Source organism: Metopolophium dirhodum, chromosome 7 (assembly GCF_019925205.1).
Source record: "Metopolophium dirhodum isolate CAU chromosome 7, ASM1992520v1, whole genome shotgun sequence".
Lineage (NCBI taxonomy): Eukaryota > Metazoa > Arthropoda > Insecta > Hemiptera > Aphididae > Metopolophium > Metopolophium dirhodum.
Window position 1 is genome coordinate 23588094 of NC_083566.1, and position 13583 is coordinate 23601676.

Genomic DNA, 13583 nt, shown 5'->3' on the forward strand with positions numbered 1-13583 from the left:
CTACTCACTGGCGAATATGTGGGCGGCGTTTCCGACCAGCCAATGGATCCAGTTGAAAATCGGTCTCTTCGACGAGTCAGGATGCGGCCGGAACGCTGCGAAAATCGGCTGGAAGAACGTCAACACGGTGGTGACGACTCCCAAAAGGGCGTGAGTTTGACTGGGACCGGACACCCATTCGCCGAGTTCCACGAATATGCAAGCCGACCCGGCCAACGAAAGGATCCAAGTGAACATCATCAACAAACGATGCCACTGCGGGTTGGAAATTAGAATAACTTATTTTATTGTGTACAGTAATTAACAACATAATAGTTTAATTTTACATAGGTATTAGAAAATCAAATTTTCCGAGGACATCCAAATTCGTATTTTGCTGTTTATTCTACTTTGATCAATTTATTTCTACTTTAATCATATTTTAATCTAATCTTAATCGTCACACAATATAATAATTATTTTAAACTGATATAATGATTTATTAAGAAAATAAGTATGAAATAATTAAAAATTAATACGTATGACATAAAAAATAATAATAACTGTATTGCCATTTTCCTTTAACATACAATATATCAGAATATTGTTCTTAACCATGGTTTTATATCTTAATTCTTAGTTTAATACCAATGTTTAAAAAAAATCAATGTTGATAATAATTTAGTACAAATATTTCTCCAAAATCTTAGAGCTTTTTACAAATTGTTAAAAGACAAAATATGATATGCGTGAATAAAATCGATAATATCAATATTGATTAAAAAAGTTACGTTTATTAATACTTATTAATATTTGGTTGTTTTAAAAATGTAGGGAAACAAATAACTAGGTAACAATATAATATGAAAGTATAGTTACCCAGTACACTTATTGTGTGGTGCGCTGAAATAAAATAAAATTTAATATGAAGTACGGTTACTATTTGTTAGTATCAATAAATTGTTAATTCATATTAGTAAAATTTTACAAATTTTATATTTATTTGCATTTTAGAGTAGGTACAAAAATATATTTCATTGGTAATAGACTAAACTTTTAACTATATTTTTGGCAATCAGTCCAAATGGAATAATATTATTTTAACGATAAAAATGTGATCAAATAATAGTTATTTCAAACATGTGGGTAGAATAAATACTAAAACAGATAATAATTAATCAAAATAATTGCGGGATCAGTTTATAATCCCTGTTTTATCAAAACCATACGAAATGAGGATTTTCGACACAATATAACACTATACATATACTGCAGTACATATTATTATCTACTACAGTACATTATCGATTTAATTGTTAGTACAAAACGCTTTCCAGCGGCTTACCCCAAACCACAAGTCCTTGGAACAACACGAACCTCCGACCCACGTCTGTTTGTAATATCGAGCGACGACTATACCTATGCTGGCCGCTCCAATCCATGCGACAATCATAAACGAACCGTGTAACCTCAAAAGCAACTTTGACGAGGTTCTCAGTGACTTTATTTCCGACAGCGCACTCGCCTCCGCGGTTGAGGTATAGGCCAAGTCATGGTAGCCTACACTCCGTTCTGGGACACACACATCACACATTCGTTTAATAAATTACCGTTCTAATTGTATTCGTTTCAATTTTTTCTAATGTTATTATATTATGATATATTTTTTTGTCATTATCATAATATTATCTTTATTATTATTGTTGACGGTATGTCTTATCTGTTTTACCTTTTAACGATGTGCCGGCGGCGATCAGTAAAAAGTATTTGTTTCTCATCAGATCGTAATTAACTCCTTCCACTCTTGTGACGGCGTCCCGGACAACGTTACAGTAAATCGTGCCGTCGATAAACGAAGAATTTAACAGTGTAAGTCCATTTTGGCTCTACAAAAACACAGAATGGGTATGAAAACCTTTTTTATAGCATCTCAGCGCACCCCGTTAAGAGATAAAAATATGCTGCTCACCGTCAACCGTTTGTTGCTCTTTTGATTAGGAACATTCCATGACATGTAAGCTTTGACCAGGTTCGTGCCAACGTTTTCGTGAACGCATTCCATAACGCTGTCTCCTCCCTGAGAGGAATAAAAAAAAAAAAATATATTTAACGTCATTATAATATAGCCATTCGCATTGTATTACAAAATTCGTTCGATTTTTTACGCCGTCATGTACGTGACTATTGTTATATCCATACACTAAGACAGTATTAATAGGTACATTTTAATAAAATATAATAATAACAATAACCATGAACGACCACAAAAAAGCCACTATCTATTTATGTTGTCCTCGGATCCACAACCAAAATTTAACCTGATCCTCAATAACAAGTCGTCCATATTTTACTTAACTGTGCCTTGGCCATTAACGTATTTCATTCCATTCTTTAAATTTTTGTCGTAACTATTCCGCTTTGTTCGCACTGCACTATGAATAATATACTTTTGACCTTCAACATCTATTATTTTATCTTCTCACTTAAAATAGTCAAAGAGCTTTGTTGTTTCTAACATTGAAAAAATATAATGTAGGGATCATGGGGCATAGTGGTGCACGGGGCAAAGTGTTACGGTAACAATTATTTGTATACGCTTTGGACACACCAACGGTGGCGTGGCGAACTAAACATTTTCCAGAGGCAAGTTACAAATATCCCAACTAATAACTAATTATATTTCAGATCATTATTGACTACCTATTGAGTATATCATATTAAATGTACTAGGGGACCCACCGGTTACCACCCAGCCCTCTATTTAAGAAAAATCTCAGAGGTAAATGGCAATATTTCAGAGGGAAATTACCGTTCACAACGACACCAAAATAATTGCGCGAAATTATTGGCTTCGACAATGTGTGTATACTATATCGTTGATAAGCCAGTAAAAGTTTAATATTTTTAAGTGCTTATTTGAGTGCTATTATGAAGTATCCAAGAGCTTTTTTCAGCTCTTATTTTGATGATTTCAAGTGCTATAAGTCCCAAACCCTAATTACGACATATTAATTTTTTTATTAAAACAAGTTTTCACTTACAAGTATTATTTTTTTTCACTAGTTATCATAATTAAATTATAATAATTAATTTACAAGTGAATCTAATAAAAATTAAAAAATTATGAATCATTTTATTAGGCACACCAGTCTTCTGTAAAATACAAAAAAAAACAAAAGTATATCATATGTAGCCCAATTTTCTTATCTTTAGAACCGTAATAATTAGCACTATTCTCGGTGCAACATTTCTGCATGTTATTATATTTTTTTAGTTATTAATCAGGACAATTTTAATTTATGGTTTAAATCAGTTGATTTAATGTTTAGTTATATAATGTATTGTTAAAGTTTCATCACTTTTTTGTTTAATTTGTACATTTGTTTTAAATATAATTATTGAAAATACATAATAGTATCTAATAATATTAGATTAATTAAATATTATATACGAATAAGTGTCACATAATTTCCTTAAAAATAATAATTAATTATATATTACTAGGGATGTAAGCTTTTTTTCACTGAAATTTTGATTTCTATGTTTATTTTTAAAAATAATTTATTTTGTAATAATTGTATAACAGTTGGTTACACTGACTACACTGACTTACACTTAAGTTGTCTGAAGCCTACAGAGGTACTAGGTACTAAGGCACCTAACATAAAATGTTAGGTTTGATGTTATAAACTTACTTGGCAGCCATTAATTATGAAATTTTCACGAAAGTTTTCACAAAAAAAAATTTCATGAAAATTTACACATACATTACACATTACAAATTACAATGCGTGTGATGCTCACTCACCATCTTCTGATCGTCCGAGATACCGACGGCCACATAGGCAGCGTTCCTAGCTTTCATTTCAAACATGTACCGGGTCCCTTCGACTTTGACGGCCGTCACTGCAGCGCAGTCCTGGGTCGACAAGCAACCATCAGGCGACCCGAAGCACGTTTTCGTCTGACCACAGTTGTCGTAAAACGGGTCCATTACACGAGCCGCTCTCAGCTGACCGAGTTTCCTCTTGTCGGCGCTACTTATGAACGCTACGTCGTGGTAACCAACGCTGAACGCTGCACGGAAGTTAAAAAAAATATTTTTTTTATTACAACCGAATGTTTATTTTTATTTCATTACAATTTTCGTACTTTTCAACGAGGCACCGGCGGCTAGGAGGACAAAATAGTCGTTGTTGTCCAGGTCATATGTGCTGTCTTCAACTTTTAAAACGGGATCCACGACGACCTTACAGTAAATAGCACCGTCGATGATCGAGGCGCTATCTAAATTTACACCCGACAAGTCCTCGACGCGTCGGTTTTGCTTCCGATTGGGCACGTTCCACGATTTGTAAGCACTCACGCTATTGCTCCGACCACTCTCTTCGTGAACACATTCAACGACGCCGTCGCCTCCCTGACGAACACCAAAGCATATAGTTAATAAGTTAATAAGTTGGACAACTTAGAGTTAAGTAAACGAACGCGCACTACTGCAGAACTATCAATGATATTAGGTGAAGTGTGCATATTTTTAATAGCCCGATATACTTTTGATCAGTGGCGAAGCGTCATAGGAGACAAAAAGACAACGTCTCTCCACTTAGAAATTAGAACACGGGACGAATAAATAATTATTTTGTTTAAAAAAATATTTATAAATATGAATTTTATTTTATATTATAAATATGATATATTATGTTTCAATATTTGTTAGAATCGGTTTTTCGTTGTACAGTTGTATAATTCTTAAAATGTGTAGATGTGCGCGATACGGCCATACGAATCATTCCAAATATGGTATTATATCGAATTATAATTATTTATAAGGTATTAGTTATTAGTTATTAGTTATGAGTCTCGAAATTATAGGCGTGCGGGTACAGGGGGAATGCTAATGTCAGTGGGGTTTACTATCTACGCTATATGAGACAAGTCTCGCCGTTCGTTATTACCTCAGTCCTCAATATTTATTACCGACGTTGTCGTCGCATTGTCACGCAATCGTGATAGGTACGTTGTATCTACGTGTTTCTTAATATTTATTGTTTTATACTGAATTTGTCCTCATGGGCCATGGCTGATGATTTAATTAATGCCATTTTTAACGAAGGAATTATTAACTACTCATACAAAAAAAAATGTGTACATTTGTTATTGTATTAGTGTCATTTTTTTTTTCAGCGTCTCCCTAACCAAAAACCTCACGCCTCGCTACTGCTTTTGATTAATTTAATAATATAGGTATAAAAATTCAAATCTTACACAACAATATTATGTGTTTACCTTAGATAAGTTTAATATTATTCTGAAAAATACCGCGTGTAACATGTAATATAAATATTATTATAATAACTCATTGGTGTTTGGACTAATTTTGCTTTGCAACAAATTTAAACAACTATTCGCTCTTTTGGTTTTATAGATTACCAAGAAGTCACCACATGAAACCATAAAGTTCAATAATTAATCATCGCATAATTGATTACTTTGCACGTTTAACTTGAGAGTGTTTTAAGTTTTGTTTAAAGTCTAAGATTCAATATTAAATGTTGAACTATTAAAACGAGTGTTTGTATATTGGTACCCGATAGAATGAAGAAAAGTTTTATAATTAAATTCTTTAGAAACACTTAGCAGACAGGAATTTATATTGACTTGATGGGCTTACCTATCAAAATTGGCTTACGACTCACGCTACTTATTGGAGATGTTTTGTGCATTAAAAATAGTACTATTATTACAATGTATGAAGTGATTGTTTTTAGAGTAATCTTTTTCTAAGGATAGGTAATATATTATGTATATCAATCCGACAATTACGAATATATCTGACGGAAATATTATTATATACATATATCGTTTTGAACCGAATAGACATTTAAATTACATACCATTTTGTTGTCGTCTGAAAGTCCAAAAGCCACGTATTGGCTGTCACGGGCCATCATTTCAAATTGATATTTGTCATTCCAGGGCATCAAGGCGACAACTGCTCGGCAGTTCATACTTTGGATGCAACCAAGAGGGGCTCCGACGCAGTTTTTAGTTTTTCCACAACCATCGTAAATGTTTGCCTCGATTTCTTTGAGACCCTATATAACATTTGCACGACATAGCTTAATAGGTTTATCTCCGTTGGTTATACGATAACAATAGTAATTATAATATATAATATTAATATTTTAAAAACTGATCATACGTTTTCTGATCTGCTGATTTCGGTAGGTCCGGCCATCGAAGGCCCACCTTTTGCGCTGCTAACCTGAACTGGAGTCGAAGTAATGCCCACCCAAAATGTCGCGTAATCAAGTAACACCGTTGCCCTGCATAAAAAAAAATATTAAATTATAATTGTTTTATATTATGATGTTCATTTTACGTAACATAACGTAGTACCTATTGTTGGATTCAGAATTACTAAACGTTATACGTGTTAATCAAATAGTTAAAACTTACACGAAATTCACTGGTCCGTTAAAGTTTTCCGGTGCTTGCCAATCAAATTCTACAGATTTCTTTTTCGTGTTGCTACTATGCGTCACGCCCGAACTCTAAATATTAATATCGAATTCATTAGGAAAATCGCTGTAATTTACACATGTTATTTTTAAATGACAATCGTAGTTCAAAAATCAAAACTAATAGCAAAATTGAATTATTATCTCTTTGCTGTAATTGTTTTGTGTATACGAGAAACCATGTTTAAATATGATTAGGTACCTATACAAAATAAAATCCACACATTTTGTACAAAAAAATTGTGAAAATAATGTCCGAAAGTTGTTTCAATTCTGTATTAGGTACCTACTATTATTTCAACAAGATGCAACCTACTTTTATTATACTATTTTGGAATCAACTAGATTAACCTTGGTCTACACATCTCGCTCGTGACTCGTGAGAACGCATTATTGCGATAATCCAGCGTTATTATAACAAGAAAACAAGTAGGTACTGTACAATTCAGCCATAATTTTCACTATTTTACAACACCTACTGTACAACAATATAAAAGGATATGTATATAGTATAAAATGGTATGCAACTAGTTTGTATTACGACTGTTTCTTCAATTGCGTTTCAGTTTGTTCTGTGTAGTTACCTTCTTTTCTATAGACGTGTAAAACTGATGCGAGTATAATGATCTAAATGATTGTCCTTAAAATGGTATTCGCATTTAAATTCGCATTCTCTGCACAACATACGTATTTACTTCAAAAGTCAAATGAGAAGATTGAAATATGGATTTACAATCAAAATCATATCAAGGAATAGAAAAATCCATCAGCAATATGGATACTCTAAAAGTTTTTTCTTTTGCATTAGGTATCTAGTCGGAAAATATAAATTCCTGGAAAATGTGTTACATTCAGTGTAGCAAAATTTGCTCTACTTACAGTGAAAAATTGGGTTTCGATGTTGCTAAAAAGATTATATATGTTTTACTGGTCAAAAAATCAGTATAATATGTACGTTGCTACAATATTATTCAAATTGTACCTACAGATTTACATATATTATGTATCGTCGGCTTTAATTGAACTAGATGTGTGGTGACCACGGTCAGTCCCATGACCCACAAACATTATAATATTGCACAATATTTTAAATACATAACAGCAGACTGGTGTGTAATAATATCACTCACGGTCACTTCGTTGCAGTCGAGCGTCTGCGAGTCCTGCGGCACCTGGATGAACGACCCGACGGCATCCTCGCCGGTTCCGGGCGCTCGGGCCTCGATCAGGAACCCGATGAAGTAGTCGTTGGGCCGCGGCGCGGTTAGGGTGACGCGGATCCTCGACGACGTGACGTTCTCCGACGGTACGATCCTGTACGGGGCGGCAGACACCTGGGCCGCCTTGCCATGACCCGGGATCATGGTGCGACACGTGAGCACCGGCGCGCCGGACTCGTAGCCGCGGACAGCGAGCATCGAACAGCAGACGACCGCCAGGGCGGCGACGGCGGCGACCGCGTGCCGGCTGGTATTCATCGCGCAATGCAGCAGGCCGCGATGTGTCACGAAGAAGAATATTATATTATGTACGCTGTAAACAGTTCACAGACGAAAAACTTGAGTAAATGTGCGAAAAAAATATTTACGCAATATAGTAGGTATGTGGGATAATAATTATAATATGATATCGAAATATTATACGGTAAACATCGAACATTATAATATAATACTATTGATATTGATCACTGGTCGGGTTGGTCGCAATGTCGGATTATGTATAAAATAAATGATAAATTCGAACGTGCGACGGCGGACGACATGCTTTTTCGGTCTGACGAATATTAGATAGGTATAGGTACTGTTACTGTTGAATCTTAATTGATATAATATTATTATAATTACCTACCTATACCGTTGTCAAAATATGCCAATGACGACGAGTTTTCGAAAACAACCAATCGTACGCTACAGCCTATAATATTATACAGGGTGTTCCGCCATACATTCGTCCCAGACATTGACACATTTTTTAAAAATTATTTTTTCGAAAATTCTATAGTTGACTGCGTTTTTAAATAAGTCACGTTCAAAACGTTTTCTGCAAGTAGATTTATTCACTCGCCATTAACTATATACAGAGAGTTTGAGTATCGACCTTTCTGCTATAGTGGATGACAATAATATGCGCACGAAGACACAATGTATACTTACGGCGAGCACTTATATTATGGATAATATGCAGGGGTGGACTGGCTAGTCCTGTAGGATGGTAGGCCCTTGTACTACAGGGGCACGGGGCCCTTCATTAATAAGCGCCAAGGGGCCATAATTAAGGGATAGCACATCTTAAAACATTATTATCACCAGACTTCAAAAATAATTTCTAATTTTATAAAATACTATAAATCGATACTCAGAATGGCGCATTTCGCGTGTACAGCGTAAGAACTAAAAACAATGTAAACTGAAACGCGCTCGTACTTATGTCCTATACTATATGATAGGTTCGCGTGGATACTGTGAAACGGACCTAAAGTCTTAAGATTGAATTATATCAACAGGACCACTTGAACTATGTATAATGTATATTAATGATAACTCCACACGTAACCGCTGAGTATCACAAAAATGTCATTGTACCATATTATTATGTAACTTTATTATGCGCAAATACATATAAAGTTATAAGTCTTAACTATACGCCAATAACGACCAAACTGTAAAAAAAAAACCACTGATGCAGATTATTGTATTTATTATTTATGGTTGGCGGCTGCAAGACCGTAACTGGTGGAGAGTAAATGGTTCACCCCCCCCCCCCCTCTACGCCCCGAAATTCTATCAGATACGTAACTTAACGTAAAACTAACGACGGTTTATTTTCATTCCACGTACGTGTAATTAATGAATTTTATTTCAATTTTAACCTCAATTTTAGCCTTTCTGAACTAAAACCCCTAGCCACACACCATCACCTAGCAACCCCGAAAAAAGATAACGTCTTCACTTTACTTTATGTAAATAATATTATTTTAAAATTCTATATATTTACAACGCTATTTTATCATAGATTGGTTGTACCTATATTAATTCTATTTTAATTTCCGTTTAGGAACACTTGTGTCGAATTTTTTTTCCACTTCCGATATTCAATGATCAAGTACAAATTCCATTAACCGTTGCTTTTTGGCACCCGACTGCGAATTTCACGGTAAATTATTCCCAGACATTCCAGCACACTCACGCACACGTTAATGCAATAACAATGTGTTATTAGTTATTTTCATTTTCCCACCGCTGAGTGATAACAATATTAATAAACGCACGCGCTTACCGTTCATAATATTAATTTTGCGTAAATTTATTGCGAAAATTCAGTTTTCGTGCCGACACACACTTCCTGCCTGGGTAAACTCAATGCACGTATTTATCGGTGCAGTAAAAACTGTTGCAAAAAAAAAAAGCGCGCCGTGCCCCGCGACGGTATATTGTTAATATTATTTATGATCATTAATACAAAGACAAAGACGAACGATATTATTATATTTTATAAAGCGCGAATGTTTTAAATTAAACCTTTATTGCTGCGGCGTCACCGTCGGAATTATAATATCATTAGGTGTATAATACTATAATAATACCAGGATACCAGACACCAACATAATATATAGACTCATACAGTCCAATTGCAATTAACACGTCACGTTATTATTACGTATAGCCGAATAGAGGTGCGCGTACAGCAACCATATACCAGGTATATTCATTGGTTTTCACGATGTGTATAGTATACGCGTACAAGTGTACAACACATTAATATAATATGGATTAAGCAAATCGCATAAATCCCATTCCGGAATGAGTCACGGTGAACATGTCAACAGTGTCATGCGATTAATTTATGCGGGGTTTCGCCGAAACGTGTTCCTGGTATGACAATATAAAATACATTTGCCTATTCGCTAAACACATTTCCCCCCCCCCTCCCCTCACAAAACACACCATTCCACTGCAATTACCGCCATATACAGGCAATATGTTCGTCCCACAGAACACGATCACGATTTACTATGTTAAATAATATTTTGTAAGCTACATTATATTTTATTAATGAAAAAATCGATCGGCTGAAAAACGTGTTCTTTCCAAAAAATCGCATCTCTTAGCGCGGGCACAAATACAGGTGGGGTGGTCTACTCTTTTCGCGGACGAACAATAACCCCGTTATATTATTGTTCATCAATAAATAAACACATAGGTACTATTACAGTACTTACCGACGGGCTATCCTGGCAGACGATACGACAACAATATTAATTTATAACCCATTCAAAATGGCATTCAACTCGTGTAGGCAATGGTACGAAAATAAACAAAATGCAAAAGTACGATATTATACACCTATAGGTATCATTATGTTAATTACCTATAAACGTGCAGAAGCTACTTAGATACAACAAGTTATAGCGGTATTTATTGTATACAGCGTGTACAGTGTACATAGAAATTACAAACTACAAATCTTTCCTTATTTTTGAATACAGTTTGTAAGCATGCACTAAAATAAATTATGGCGGAGGTGCACAGGCAGGGCTGTAGGCTCGGGACGATCCTCGTAAGTCGCTAATATATTATACTATATTCAAAACTATTAAATATACATGGACATTTGACACATTTTTTTTTTTTAATAAGCATCTGAAGTTTAAATCATGACTAAATTTGTCAGTCACGGAAGTTTGCGATTTTTTTTTGTAATTTAGTAATTCATATTTAATATTTAATTTTTATAGCTGAGCCCTGGAATTTTAAAACGAGAATCCTCACAAGTACTTCATAGGTACTTGAAACAAATAAGCTAAAAAAATAAATGATTTCAATATTTTATGGACATTTTAAATTAATTTAGGCGAAATTAAATATTTAAACGAAGAATTTTAATTATATATTGTTATAATTCAAAAATACCATTCGTGGTACTTGAAACTTATACGTATATTATATATTATATCTACAATGAAATTTTCCAAACATTTGGATTATTAAACCTAATCATTATATCTATAATCGGTGTAATCAACGGTAAGTCGGTAATCGGTATCGACTCAAAAGTTAATAATTATATTATAATATGTTACGAATATATACTATTACAATAATTTAATACTAATAATAATATAATGAATGCCATGTTTTCTGCGAACATTATTTCAACATACCGTATTACTAATAACAAAATAAATAACCATATAATACCAAAATAAATATACCATAAAATATACTTAGCAATATAGGCTGGTAGACAGTTTTCGCACAGAATCTTTTTTCCGTTTTCTTATCCAATGATTTATCTTTGAATTCAAATTTAACACATATATTACACTATTACAGTGACTTACTCAGTGGCGAGATACACTCGACAACTTCTTTAGTACAGCAAAGCAGTTATACCTACATTTCTCCCATTTTTAATTTCGTTTCCTTGATCATAATCCTAAATCATAACGAACGCACTCAACGCAAAAAACATATTAATAAGAAATACATTAAATTATTATCTTTCCTAAATCCTAGCGTACGTATATATAACCTATGCAAATTAGTAAAGTATTTAATACTATTTATTATTATTTATCCTTTTATATTATTTATACTTATCGTTCTCGTTATATTTTACAAAAAACAAAAATGAGTGACGTAAATAAAATAAGAAGAAAACGGGTAAAAGTAAATTCAACTTTAATGATGGTTTAAAATAAAAATATTCATGAAGAAAAATTATATTGCCGAAAACGGGCAAATATTATAAATCCATTTGAAAGTGCAACTGCAACCTTACGAAATTTGTACAAACGGGAAATGATACCGTAGACGTACGTATTTACAATTTTTTGTTCAAAATGTTTCACAGCAAAATAATGTCCAACGCATACTCATTATTTATTAATTAGTATTAAATTAGGTACCTAATAATAAATTGTATTATAATATTATATACTTAATAAATGTCTTATGTTATTACTATAAAATAATTGTATTTGTATATTTAATTGAAGAAACAGTTTCAATGTTTTTAGAAGTTCAGCCAGTTAAGGTCCATATTATTATATTATTAATTATATTTATCACCAAAAATGATGCCATGAATTTGCATCTTGTAAGTTTTTATAATACCCAACCGCGTCTACTATTATAGTAGGTACTTATAAGTTCCGAGTACACTGACTCAATACCAAAAAAATTCCTCTCACTTTATGTGTGCAAGGTTAATAAATCCTAAATATGTATTCCGACGTTTATAATAATAACCACTCGTGCGAAACGGGACAATTTTTTTTTTTTAGTTGGGAAATTAATTAATCTAGGCTCCCTCCTTGGGTTGTTTTTCTGGACGGCTCTGTGCACAGGTGAAAGACACAAATTACAAGAACCGTTTAGGTTTTTATAGTCGTTTGTTTTAGATTTCAGGACTATAGTATACATGCAGAATTACTGCATACGACAAAAACTAAAATTTAAAAATATTACACTGCGCACATCATAGTTGGTATGTATATTTATAGTACCATATTATGCTAGTAACGAAAATAAATAATAATAATATATGCTGTTTTAACTTAACACGCGCATTGCAGTAAACGAGATAATGCAGTGCATAATAATATGTAGGTATACTTATTCATAATACAGCAACTACAAATCGCTAAAATATTATATACTTCGATAAATGTTTGGCACTGATCTCTTTATCCTACTTTACGCCATTTAAATTCCAAACCGAACTTTCGTTGGCAATAATAAAAAGGATTCATAAATATTTCACAAAAATACATAATATAGTATACTATTATGCGTGGATATGAAATATTTCGAACGCCTTTGTTATATTAATATAATTTAAGCAATTTATTTTAGTTTTTTCTGATTTTTTTTTTACTTTTATACTATGTTCAACGCGTCTATTTGTTTTGTATCTTATCAATACTATTATTGTACTCGAGATGTTTTTAGAATTGAATTTTTAAAGTATTCAACACTCGAAAGCACTCGAATTACGGAGAAAAACGGATTTGAATAATTTTATAATCATTGTCAAGATACATGTTTGCCTGTGATTTTTTTCTCGGTAAGTTTTTAC

The 13583-nt window shown here is 33.3% G+C and overlaps 1 protein-coding gene across 1 annotated transcript in view; it reads right to left on the minus strand.

The window, feature by feature from the left end:
- LOC132948872 (putative ferric-chelate reductase 1 homolog) overlaps positions 1-13583 on the minus strand; it is a 50936-nt gene that overhangs the window by 842 nt on the left and 36511 nt on the right. The window contains exons 2-11 of the mRNA XM_061019548.1: positions 7634-8036; positions 6442-6536; positions 6185-6308; positions 5877-6077; positions 4132-4399; positions 3788-4056; positions 1949-2056; positions 1709-1865; positions 1325-1551; positions 9-255 (exon numbers count right to left, since the gene is read on the minus strand). Of these exons, the coding sequence (XP_060875531.1) occupies positions 9-255; positions 1325-1551; positions 1709-1865; positions 1949-2056; positions 3788-4056; positions 4132-4399; positions 5877-6077; positions 6185-6308; positions 6442-6536; positions 7634-7981 (2044 nt within the window). The 5' untranslated portion in view covers positions 7982-8036. The remainder of the gene's footprint in view (positions 1-8; positions 256-1324; positions 1552-1708; positions 1866-1948; positions 2057-3787; positions 4057-4131; positions 4400-5876; positions 6078-6184; positions 6309-6441; positions 6537-7633; positions 8037-13583) is intronic.